At 37.3% G+C, this 13,311-nt stretch overlaps 1 protein-coding gene across 1 annotated transcript in view; it reads left to right on the forward strand.

The window, feature by feature from the left end:
- The window catches only part of LOC134648418 (prostaglandin E2 receptor EP2 subtype), a 37,940-nt gene extending 26,521 nt beyond the window's left edge, over positions 1 to 11,419 (forward strand). Inside the window, exons 5-6 of the mRNA XM_063502942.1 lie at positions 10,716 to 10,904; positions 11,234 to 11,419. Of these exons, the coding sequence (XP_063359012.1) occupies positions 10,716 to 10,904; positions 11,234 to 11,371 (327 nt within the window). The 3' untranslated portion in view covers positions 11,372 to 11,419. The remainder of the gene's footprint in view (positions 1 to 10,715; positions 10,905 to 11,233) is intronic.
- The last annotated feature ends 1,892 nt before the right edge of the window (positions 11,420 to 13,311 follow it).

A 13,311-nucleotide genomic window follows, 5' to 3' on the forward strand; every position in this document is an offset into this window, starting at 1 on the left:
ATTTTGTTTTGATACGACCCTGAAAATTTCTCTCGCTGATTGGTGCATGAGAAATGCAATATATAAGTCTTATAAGTAAATAAGAGATGTTTCATTCTAAATATTCCCCAAAAAAATTTTTTATAGGTATAAATCGTTGGTATTTTTACCTGCCTATTACCTACAATGGCTGATTAACAATAATTATAGGCTTTATAATATTACGTACCTATATGTAATTGATATTCTGGACGCATATTATTTACCACGCTGTAAATGCAAACGAGCTCCCTACTCACAATCTCAACGTACTCGATTCGCAATACGTTTTCGATTCCATATCGGTACGTAGGTCTACACACATCAGAAAAATGGTTTCTTACGTTACGAGTAAATCGACCCTCATAAACTATAAGTAAGTACTTACCTAGGTACTATCCACATATCCAAAATTAAATTTATCCACTACCTATATTAAAATGTATAACGATGCATAAGCGAATATGTATACTTTCACGTGCTCATTCCCATAAAATACACTCAAGAGCAGTGAAAGCAGTCACAATTTCTGTATAAAATGCAGAAAATGTAACCCGTAGGTATATTCATTGCGCTTGAGTGTAGGTAGGTACGTTCTCGAATATACACATCTCATATACAGGGTGCCCAGTAATTAGTGGATAACCTTCTAACCACCGATAGAGCACCTTAGGCTGGTCCAGAAAATGCACTTATAGGTCTAGTAAAAGTTTCGTGGTTTTCGAGATAATCGAACTTTTCTGTCTTTTTTAATGGCTAGCTCCATACTTCACTTTAATCACAATCTAGGCCATATCTTTGTCTGTAAAGATGTAATTAGGGTGTGTGATAGCATTTTAGAATCAGTATTAGATAAACTATTTTTAAGAATGTTGGCCATTCTGTTCTCCATACATTTTTTTTCACCACAAACGATCAAACTTATTGAAATTTTTTAAGAAAAAATTTATTGGAATTTTTTGTGTGGCCACCAAAAAGCGACAACCATAGGTGGGAACGAAAGCTCCGATCGCTGTGTCTCGCTCCAACCTATGGTTATCGCTGCCACCGTCGCAAGTCGCTCAATGTCGTGGCAGCGATAACCATAGGTTGGAGCGATACACGGCGATCGGACCTTTCGTTATCACCTATGGTTGTCGCTTTATGGTAGCCACACAAATAATTCCAATCAATTTTTTCTTAAAAAATTTCAATAAGTTTGATCGTTTGTGGTGAAAAAAAAAATGTATGGAGAACAGAATGGCCAACTTTCTTAAAAACAAGTTTATCTAATACTGATTCTAAAATGGTATCACACACGCTAATTACATCTTTACAGACAAAGATATGGCCTAGATTGTGATTAAAGTGAAGTATGGAGCTAGCCATTAAAAAAGACAGAAAAGTTCGATTATATCGAAAACCACGAAACTTTTACTAGACCTATAAGTGCATTTTCTGGACCAGCCTAAGGTGCTCTGTCGGTGGTTAGAAGGTTATCCACTAATTACTGGGCACCCTGTGTAATAGTTATTGCGATGTAAGTATTTAAGTACAGAACTGAATATTTACATCAAAACAACGTTCATCTGTTTTAAAATGCCTGTATATTTCCAACGAGACTGCAAGTGGGGTAATTGGAGTTTACAATCTAAGAACCCTTTGTGCGACCATTTTGTAGAACTTATATATATTATCTTGTCAGTAAAGTTTACAAATAGATACTTAGCCTATCTTTGATTGAACATTAACAGACAACACAGACCTTACTTATATGATTATAAGTACATATGTAAGTGGTTACTAGTAGGCACTGCATTTATAGATAGGTATGGGCAGAATTAAGGGCCCGGCCACATGCCAGCGGTGCGGCGCCGCCGCCGCCACGCGCGGTGCCGCAAAGCGGTGAGTTTCGCCGCGCGCGGTGCCGCCAAGCGGCGTGCGGCGCCGCGTGCGATGCCGCGCTTCATAGTAAAGAATAAAATTCGACTATATACCAGTTGTTTAATCAGACATGGATCCCTTCACACATGTTCTGCTCTTGCTGTTGTTATAGCGATAGCGATTCGCCAAAAAACGCTGCAAATGGTGTTAAAGGTATGAAAATCGGTACGATTGATCTTTAGGACATTTGAAACAAATTGACCCGAAGCACCAACAATAAAAAAAAACGAGAGGAGCTATGACGTCATCTTTTTTTTGTATGGAATTTAAAAAAATATATTTAGAAACCTATCTTGTGTAGTATTAAACGGACGGACAGCGGAGTCTTAGTAATAGGGTCCCGTTTTTACCTTTTGGGTACGGAACCCTAAAAATGACTGAAATATAATGAATAATATGATATATTTTTGGAATCGGCTCAGAAAGCCCTTTCGTTTAATACCACACACGAAAGGTTTCTAAACAGTATTTTTTTTAATTCCATACAAGAAAAAGGTAACTCGTCTCGTTTTTTTTTTAATTTGTTGGTGCTTCGGGTCAAATTGTTTCAAATGTCCCAAAGATCAATCGCACCGATTATCATACCTTTAACATCATTTGCAGCAATTTACTGTATTTCTCGATGTACTGCCAGCGCTATTAAAAAGGCGCAGAAATAAAAAAACAATTGAAAAGAAAATTTTGGGTGAACCCATATCTTCGTATAATGAATGAAGATTCAAATCATTTCAAAAGAAAATACGAGGCGTTGAAGATGATTGAAAATAAATTTTATATCTATTTTCGAATGTCTGTGCCGTGTTTTGAAGAACTTTAAGCAAAATATCACCTCGACAACAGCAAGAGCAGAACACGTGTGAAGGGATCCATGTCTGATTAAACAACTGGTAATCGAATTTTATTCTTTACTATGCAGCGCGGCATCGCACGCGGCGCCGCACGCCGCTTGGCGGCACCGCGCGCGGCGAAACTCACCGCTTTGCGGCACCGCGCGCGGCGCCGCAGCGCGGCACCGCAAAATTTTGCGTTGCGGCGGGCGTCGCCGCAGAGCGGTTTGCGGTGCCGCAGATTTCTGCGGTGCTGCGCCGCGCGGCGGCGGGGGGCGCCGCACCGCTGACACATGTGGCCGGGCCCTAAGAGTTGAGGCACAGATTATAAAATAGTACTTATACTTAATATTGGAAGTGTTAACCCGCCTTCAAGATATTTCTCGTTACGCAATCGAGAGTAAAATTTTCTTTTCAGAAATATATTAAGATAGGCAAATATTACCTAAGTAGATTTAAGGTTATTTGCATTTTTTTAAAGTTCCAATGCACCTGGCATTGGAACTTTAAACTGCCTTCGGATTTTCCAATACTCTAACCTACCTAATTCTTGGATTTCTACGAAGCTATAAATGTCGATAGAGCCTTTCTACAAAACTAATTAGGGTAGAAGAGAGCTGTCACCGTTTGCTAAACATCACAACATTCACAACCAACCAGTACAGCTCGGGCTGCTGTTGTCAGCTGTCTACTGGAGTAAATATAATGAGAGGGGCGGGGCGTCAGCGTCACGTCACGCCGCGCCGGGTCTATTTATTTAGAACTCCCTCAGTAAAACTCATAGTTTGAGCACTGAAATTTACGCTTTAATCCGTAAAGATTATTTGTCTTTTTTTAACATGTTTAATATTAAAATGAGAGCTTTGTTACACACCGACTTCAAGGTTTAACCTAAAGTGAGGGGTCTGTGGGCAAGAGGACGCGTCTATTAATAAAAACAGCTTGAACGCGTATTTTGAATGTAATTTATGTTATGTAATATACTTAGCTCTTGGTGCTATATATCGAACCATGAGTGTAACTTTTCGATACTAATAAAACAATATGAGTCGTATTTAGGTACTAACGGTTACTGGTAAAAATAGTCGTTCTTGGAAACTGAAAAGCGAAAGAGGTAATCGATTAGAAAACTCCGGCACTTTCTATTTGCCGCACCATCAGACATGTTCGCGTTCAATCAAACATTTAACCAAATCCTCATGATATTACAAGGTGCGGTATTTTATATGTTATTGTTTTATCTGAAATTCACGCATCAGAGTCAAAAACTTTTTTAGGCTTAGTTAACTTACTATGCTTGCTTACTTTATCCTTTTAGGCATGTTAGAAGTGTTAGAACCTTCTACTTACTAAAATTTACAAATGATGAGAGTCTTTGAAAAATGTACGTCGCTGTTTATCTAAAAGAACGCTCTATCCGAAATATATAGTTCATTTTGCAACTAAGAATAAAGCCAGACGCGCAATACGCAAAAGTTTATCGTGAATATATGTATATAACTCCCGTGGTGTTACGTTACATCAGTTACATAGCAGGGTTAAGACGGTTGAAAATTAACATTACAACTTTCAACAGAATAACAGATTGTTAATTTAAGTAGTTAAGAAGCAAAATAAATAAGAAGAAATAATTATAAGTACTCGAATTTTATTTATTTATTTATGTTGGTTTACTAATTTTCAATGGATCAAATAGCTCCTTTGTAATTTAAAGCAGATTAAGTTTATGCGTCTACATCCAGATATTCTATTAAAAGCAATTTGAATCTGGATTTAAATAAAAATGGTCGTATCTGCTACCTACCGCTTTTATGAAAAAAGTTATTCCCTTGGCCTTTGAACTGTCCTGTAAAACCAACTATTTATTGTTTTAGAGTCAAGTACTTACTAATAACTACTGGTAGTCATATATAATACTAGTAACTGAATTTTTTTTTTCATTTCCTAAAAAGTCGTCTATTTGTTTTTTTGATTAATTATATATAGAACAGCTTGGGAATGAACGCCACCTTCACCAAAAATACAAGATGAATTATTATGTTAGTGAAGTGAGTTCTCGTAATCGTCTCATTACGTACTTGTCAGTGACGTTAAGACTTTCCTATTTAAATCAGGTAGGACGCCTAATTATAGGGGAAACTGGGGAGGGTTGATCACCCCTTTTGTTTTTAGCATACATTTTCTTAACTATTTGTAGTATTGAAAAACTTTATAGACCATACGATTCAGAATTTATCTCTTCATTAATAGTTTGAATTAGAACAGATTTGTGCAATAAATTAGACCATTATTTAATGAAAACCCATACTGTTGACTTTTACCATGTGTCCCCTATGTAAGGGAGACTTGTTTACCCCTGGTCGGGAGCCTTGATCCTAGGGGGATCAAGTGACCCTGGTTCTTGGGACACATGGTAAACAGATTTTTACCGTGTCTCCCCATACCAGATTCTCATTGATTATATAACTAGGATCGCTATTAGCAATGCATCTATAATTTGTAAAATACACAGCAAACATATATATATTGCATCTTCCATGCTTTGAAGTTGTATTTCCGGTAATCAGATGTCTAAGCCGAAGGGATCAAGTCTTCCAGATTTGGGGACACTTGGTAAAAAGATTTTAAGCGGCAATGTCAATTTCGAGGGTAGTATCTACATTAATTTATTCACTTTATCTACAGAAAATTAATATATGAAGATATCTAACACATATTAATCCATAATCTTATACTTTTAAAAAACAATGTAATCGTATTATCCATAAAACAACATAAAATAGGGAATCAATTTTTGAACCAAAAAAAAAGTTAAAAAAAAAACAAAAATCTAAGTTATTAACATAAAATTTCTTGTAACAAGCTAAATTTTTTAAAGTTATTATGAAGGTATTTTTAGCGTCATCTGACGCTGCTGTATGTAATTGCTGTAGGTATCTACCTACAGCAATTTTAAATTTTTTACCCATATCTGGTCGTTATTGTTTACTATAATAAATAAGTTTAGAAATTTACTGCTCACGTTTCGAGGACGGTGTTTGAGCTGCATAATCCTAAAATCCTTTCTATGGACCGTCGGTTCTATAGTACATAAGGTCGGAAAGCCATTGAATTGAAATAGCATTTCATCTATAAAAACAAATATCGCCGGTTGAAAACCAAATATCGTTATAAGTGTTGTTTGTCGACCGAGTAACATCCCCTGTGTGTAAAACGTTTAACTTGATAAACAAGACCAAGTGCGGGTAGTTCGTAAAATGTTGATGTCAACTTTAGTTAGTCTTTTCAAAGGCCACGGGGATAATTCCGTTTTCGGAGTTCGGAGTCGGTTGTATAATTAAAAACTGAATTATACGCCATTAAATCCCGTTTTAATAAACAATAATCAGTCAAAAACCTTGAAAGTTTAAATCAGTGTATCTCTGGACGTACTTTTGCGGCATGATTTACTAAAGAAAAGAAAATATTTATGATAGCTCTATGAATCATTTTGTAAGTAAATTTATTACAATGTATATACTTGATCGCTTTGGGGGTGACATGATCCCGGAATCATATCTCCCCTGAAGAAAAAGACAAAGTCTCCCCAGACATAGTAAGATTATAAAACGTGCCGTACTCGAAACGTGTGTTCGCGTATATCAATGTAATCCAAGTTAATCATCACTTCAATAAACAACAAATAAAATAAGCACACTCACTAACATCATTTCCATCTCATATTATAAAATAAATCCAGTTAAAGCTTACCGAAAATTTAATATAGTACGCAGAAAATCTTTCACCGTCCGCCATTTTTGAACCACTGACTTTTCCGATACAGTGCCATGACAGAACGTAAAGTTAGGAACGAATGAATGAGTGTTACCAGTGCAAAAAAATGTATCTCGTTTGGTTTGATTAAAAATGAAGTTTACCAAGTGTCCCCTAGGGATCGACCCTCCCCACCCTCACCTAGTCATTACGAGTATTTATCAGGTTGCTTTGCCAAATACTTTCGTGGCTCCCGTGGCTCACTACGTGTTACAGATTACTATAGATCCTAAATATTTCTTACGTACCTACATATATATTTTAATGCTCACTTAGATATTCGGCCCGATTCGAACTTTAATGGTTCCGTCACACAGGCGCGTTTTCCGGGCGGGGCGTGAGCGTTATATGTGTAAAAGCGGCGTTATATGTGTAAGATTCCACCTGCCGTATTCGAACTTTAAGATATTCACAAGAGACGACACGTACTAGATAAGTTATAGTTTAGATATCAACTAGTTCTCTTTTGCAGCGCAATTCGGGCAACCAATGTCACTTTTACGTTAGATAGAGTTAGATATCTATTAGATACTAGCTGAGGTACCCGGCTTCGCTCAGGGAGCTGACATGTGAATTGTGTGGTGGTTGTAGTAAAAGGAACAACTTTAAAATATATTTAGGTTTTTTTTACTACAATACCTGTACCTACTTCTACGTACATTTTTTTTTATTTCCAACTCGAGAACAACCTACGACCCGTACCTAATATAGTTGACCGTGAGAAAAGCATAGGGAATAGGGATAACTGAAAGTGTTTGTCGAAAATCTCCTGAGATTATGAAGGCTTCGAATAGTCCACAATGTTCTAGATAGATAAGATTTTAGATAAAGCGTTTATTTCAATAGAATATTCCAAAACATTTGAATGTGTTCTGAAACACTCCACAGTGATCTGGGATCCTAGATTCTAGGCTGTTTACTAATATTTTATAACATTCCAGAATATTCCGGAATATTGTCGAACATTCGAACCTCACAACTGTCTTGCTTACCCCTACTACCCTACCTATATATACCCCTACCAATAGGTAGCCCTAATAATTAAGGTAACCCTATAAAAAAGGCTTCGAATGGTCCAGAATATCCACATTTGAAAGGGTTCCGGAATGTTCCACAATGATCTAGAATGTTCTCGAATATTCGACAACATTCCAGAATGTTCTGTAGCTCCACCCATACAAAAAAGGCTTTGAATGGGCCACAATGTTCCAGAATATTCCACAACATTCGAGAGTATTCTGGAATATTCCACAATGATCTGGGATGTTCTCAAACATTCGACAACATTCCAAAAAGTTCTGAAATATTATAGAATGATCTCGAATACTCTCGAATGCTCTGGACTGTTCTAGAAATGTCTAAAGGGTGTAATTAACTTCAAAAGCACGCCCCTCAGGTAAAAATTCCCATCTTCTTTATGTAAAGACAAAAAAGGCTTCAAATAGTCCAAAATGTTCTAGAACATTACACAACATTTGAGTGTGTTCTGGAACGTTCCACAATGATCTGGTATCCAGGATTCTAGGCTATTTCTGAATATTCGACATCATTCCAGAATATTCCGGAATGTTCTTGAACATTCGAACCTCACGACGTTACCACAATAGGTAGCTATGATCCTACAAAAAACCTTCGAATAGTTCAGAATATTCCACAACATTCGAAAGTGTTCTGGAATATTCCACAATGATCTGGACGTTCTCAAATATTCGACAACATTCCAGAATGTTCTGAAATGCTGTGGAATGCTCTCGAATACTTTCGAATGTTCTGGAATGTTCCACAATGATCTAGAATGTTCTCGAATATTCGACAACGTTCCAAAATGTTCTGATACGCTGTGGAACTATCTCGAAGACTCAAATGGTCTGGACTGTTCCAGAAATGTCTAGCCTCCGAGGCGGCTTCGAATGTTCCAGAATATTCCACAACATTCGAAAGTGTTCTGGAATGTTCTCGAATATTCGCCGACATTCCAGAATGTTCTGATATGCTGTGGAATGCTCTCGAATACTCTCGAATGTTCTGGACTGTTCTAGAAATATCTAGCCTCCGAGACCCAAGACACCTCACCAGCCAGCCTATTATGGATAGCTTTATCCATCTTTATCCACGTGATAAAATAACTGTCACTGTTTAACACCGTGGGAAAGAAAGTGACGGACACCGTTTTATCACGCTGTCACGTAGACAAGAACGACCATCATATCCGTACAGGTACACATTTTTGTAGGTATATACTTCCCGATCTATTCTGAACTTTGTTTTATTAAGTTAAGGTTCAAAATTCAAAAACAAAAACAACTGCTTCTTGGTCTCAGAGGGCGAAATTTTCAGCCCTTATATCTTCAAAAGCACACCCTTCAGGTAAAAACGGAAAACTTCTTCATGGACGGCAGATAGAGGGCTACCACCCTATATAGCTTCCTTGAGCGTATCGGGACTCATTTCTGAGTTTTAGCGGCACGCACATTGTACACTTTCTTTTATTATATATATTGATGAATTGGATCTCTAAGTCATATCTTGTAGAAATCGTTCAAGAGTTTCTCCAGAATCGCGCAAATTTATGTCAATTTCAAAATCCGAATCGGGCCCCACGACTCTTTTCTTTCCGCAGAGACGCTACGTAAAATATTACGCCTAATAGACACACCGTCGTAATGACGTATCTTAAAGTTCGAATTGGGCCAACTGAGACTGAGACAACGTGAAGTCTTTTCCTCATTGTGTGAATATTTTTAACTGATTTCACGGTTCATAAATACATATTTAAGTAGGTACTTCCAATAGTCTCAATAAAATCTACCTAAAGTTTTTCTACTGGCTCCTAACTTCACAACAAGTGACTCTCACTACTAGATAGTAGCCACTAAATTAATAAGGTATAAGTTACTTTGTATGCGCGCTGTGTAACGCGCGAAAATATTTCATTGTCTCAATAAATGGATACCTAAGCCATGGATTGAAATTTTAAACTCGCCAATGTCAACCGCTGGAATTTAAACGAGCCATTACTTACAGCTAATTCGGAATGGCGATTTTAATTAAGTTCAATAGCCTCCGTTAACACGATAAAATACTAAAATGCAGCTACGCGTAAGCTCAACTGGACCTTTAAGTACTTCGTGAGCTGTAGACGGACCAGAATAAATCTGACCTAAGATTACGCGTATTTTTTAAAAGTAAAGGGGTCCATTTATACTGGAACGCGTATATACATTTTACAGATATAGGAAAAACACTTACCTAGTTATTCTTTCTACCGCTAACCAAACCCAGGTGAGTAGAACTTCAACTTTTGGGTGAACTAGAACGATTGCGCTAACATACTTCAGTTGATTAATTATTTTGATAATACATTGCTATGGCTTGAGCCTCCAGCTATCAATTTGATTTTGATAAACTTTCTCCCCTGACTTTGTAGGTATTCCCACCGAATACAATACGAGGGCGACCTTTCGCCTCAGGCTCCATCTATGTTGTGAATTTCGAGGACATCGTAATACCTATCTGTATATTGGTTCATCAAAAGCAAATACTCGGTAAACGACCGAAATAACTGCTTGGTTTTCATATTGCCCTGAATGAGCTCATGGCGCTTCTTCATTACCATTAGGTACGCCGTATGTACTTACTCCCCAGAACGCTTTACGATGGCGATGGCGGTAAGAGTAACGCTCTTCTCGAGGTTTAATTAAGGCGAGTGGGTGTGTTATTATTGTTATTGGCGCCCTGCGTCTTCCTTAATGACGAACAAAACAAGTTAGAAGAAATGAATTAAAAGCCTCTGAATTTAGTTTAGTTTATGTTTACTAATATCAGCACGTTTGTCGTATTAGGTATTTGATGGTGTGCAAAGCCTCTTTAAATGCTCTATTTATTGGAATGTTTCAAAGAACACTAATTTATTAAATTTAGTAATAGTTAACTTTTGTGCAGGCATGTATTAAATAGGCATGTATTTTGATCGGACGATGAATATTGGCGATAAATAAGAAAGATTTTTTGCGATTTCTGTTAAATATTTGGTTTTTTAGTAAGTTTAATATATTGTCATGGGGCACGGCAATAATTATATTAGTAGGTACCCCATATATTACACATGGACATGGTATTTTATATTTCTTGCAGATAACGTCGTCCCTATATTTGTCCTTGAACTCGCGCTACTGGCCACGTCTGGCGCCACTGGGGGCCATCTCAGACCTGCTCATGCTGCTCAACTACGTGCTCGACCCCGTGCTCTACGTGCTGATGCGCCGGTCGCGCCCTCGCTGCCTGCGAGCGCTGAGCCACGCTCTTGCGCATTGTTTTAAACGGGTCAGTGTGTTTACTTACACAAATTCACCTCTGTACCTATCCGTATACACGCCCCTATTAATTAATAGGGGCGTGTAATATAATTATATAGTGCCACTGCAGGAAATTTAGACCTATTCGTGCTGCTAAATTAAGTATGTTGCTCTACGTTCTGCTAATTTGGCCCGCTAAGAGTGCCAAATTCTATATAAACTTGTCCGAAAATAGTGAGCAGAGGCTAGCAGTTGCCCTCGTGCCCAAGCTTGGAGACCCCGCAGTAGTAGATATATTTAGGCATTATACCCAGTTTATCTCTAGCCTTACAGTCAATTACTTATCTATGTTCACAGAACCACAAGACATCGACGGAGTCGATAAAGACATCGTGCTGCCCGCAGGAGACATTGCTGGTGAGCGATAGCTCGGGCGCCGAGATGAAGCCGCTGCGCGCGTTGCCGGCGCCCACTCCCGCGCACTTGCTGGACTGACCGTGGAGCGACCGCCCTCTCTAGACACGGTCTAGTCAGAGGGCTCGCTCAAAGTTGATCGAGTCTGTGAAGACAGAGTCGCTCAGGAGACACGTGGCAGCTCGGGCACCGAGGTGAAGTGAAGCAGCGACGTTCGCTTACGGCGCGCGGTGTTCAAAGCTCGAATGACCAGTGAACGAACCGCCCGCCCTCTTCAGAGTGTTTCTAAAACTACGTGACACGTTTTGATTGTGACTAAACTTGCTCGAATGTGAACTCTGCAGTTAATTCGAGAACGTGCATATTTACAATTGGGCATGATTGGACGAAGTAACTTTAAGTAGATTGATAAAGTTGTTTGTCTCTCCTAAAGTCTTTTAAGTCATGAAATGTGTTACGACTAGGCTAAATGGATAATTATGATGTAATAAGAACCTACGCTTAAGCCCATAAGATAACGATGTATGTAAAACTTAGGAAATAGGTAGCCATAAAATAGAAAATATACCAAGTGTACCTAAGGAGTCGGTTAAATAAAAATCAAGACTTCGTTCTTCTAGACAAAAATATCTAGAATGAACCTGAGGACTATAACATGTACCTAATTACATATTACCTATGCTCTAAATCTATTATCCGTTTAACATAGGTAAATTATTAAATTAAACAAGGGATAAATTAATACATATAAATACTTACAAATGAACTAGCAAAATATGTTCGATCAGTTCGATCATCAGAGTACCTATCATTAAGAATATCTACGACAGGGGGGGGCCAAAAATACGTTGACAAATAATTTTTAGGTTTTCTTACTTACAGGTCTTTTACAAAATGTCATTATTTTTTTACTAAAACGAATTACATAACGTATATTACATTTATTCAAAATATTGTCATTTATCTATGATACACAAATGCAAATGATAAACAAGATGCCACAGTAAAAAAAATTGTTCATGTATTTTGGGCTACTTTTTACATCTGGGAAGTTGTAAATATAATACTTCGCAACTAGCTTTTAAAAATACCAAACGTGAAATCAAGGTGCCTACTGCAAACGTAGTGGTTATATTCTTTGCCTACTGCCCAGTGGCAACTTAGGGTAGGCAAAGAGAATATAACCACTGCATTAAGTACACTACGTAAAATAATACTGGATACCACGAGCATCACGAGGTAACATCTTGATTGTGTTAAAGTGGCAAATATAGGTAGATACTTAGATAGTTAGCTGAGAAAAATCTGCAGGTAGGTGGAACATACAGGTTACATATATTTTATTCAAAGATTCACTCCTGTGGACAATAGTTGACAGCTTGTATGCAATAAGAAAATTAAGCTGTTTAGCCGTTACATCTTACACTTAATTACTTTGTATGAAAAAGTAGAATTAGATTTTGATTGTGAAGAACTAGTCTCAAATTGTACATTCAATAAATATTACAACAAATATTTAGGTAGGTAGGTAAGTACTTACCTTTTTTTTTAAATTAATAGGCATTTTTTACGTGCATGGATGTGTACTTAACTGTTAATATACAGGGCGATAGTTTACCGTTAAATTGACATTGTACATAGAACAAATAGGTACGTACTTAGGTATGTACTTTTTATGTACGAGGAACCAACTACCTAATACTTACAAATATTAGTATAAATAAATGTATAGTTAATGTTGTGCTTGAAGTTTTACAATTGTATAATATGCGTATTTGTGTAAGTAATTAATAATTATTTAGCGATATAAATTAATGCTTTCTAAGGAAAAAGTTACCAGAATGTTTCATAATAATTACAAATACAAGTATTCTATTCTACATCATAACATACCTACCCTTAGTAAGTAAAAAAGCGTACCTAGTGACATGTACCTCGATTTGATTTAAGAGTAGGTAAAATTATAAACAATCCCTACTAATATTTTAAATGCGAAAGTACCTAACTTTGTCTGTCTGTTA

Source organism: Cydia amplana, chromosome 1 (genome assembly GCF_948474715.1).
Source record: "Cydia amplana chromosome 1, ilCydAmpl1.1, whole genome shotgun sequence".
Lineage (NCBI taxonomy): Eukaryota > Metazoa > Arthropoda > Insecta > Lepidoptera > Tortricidae > Cydia > Cydia amplana.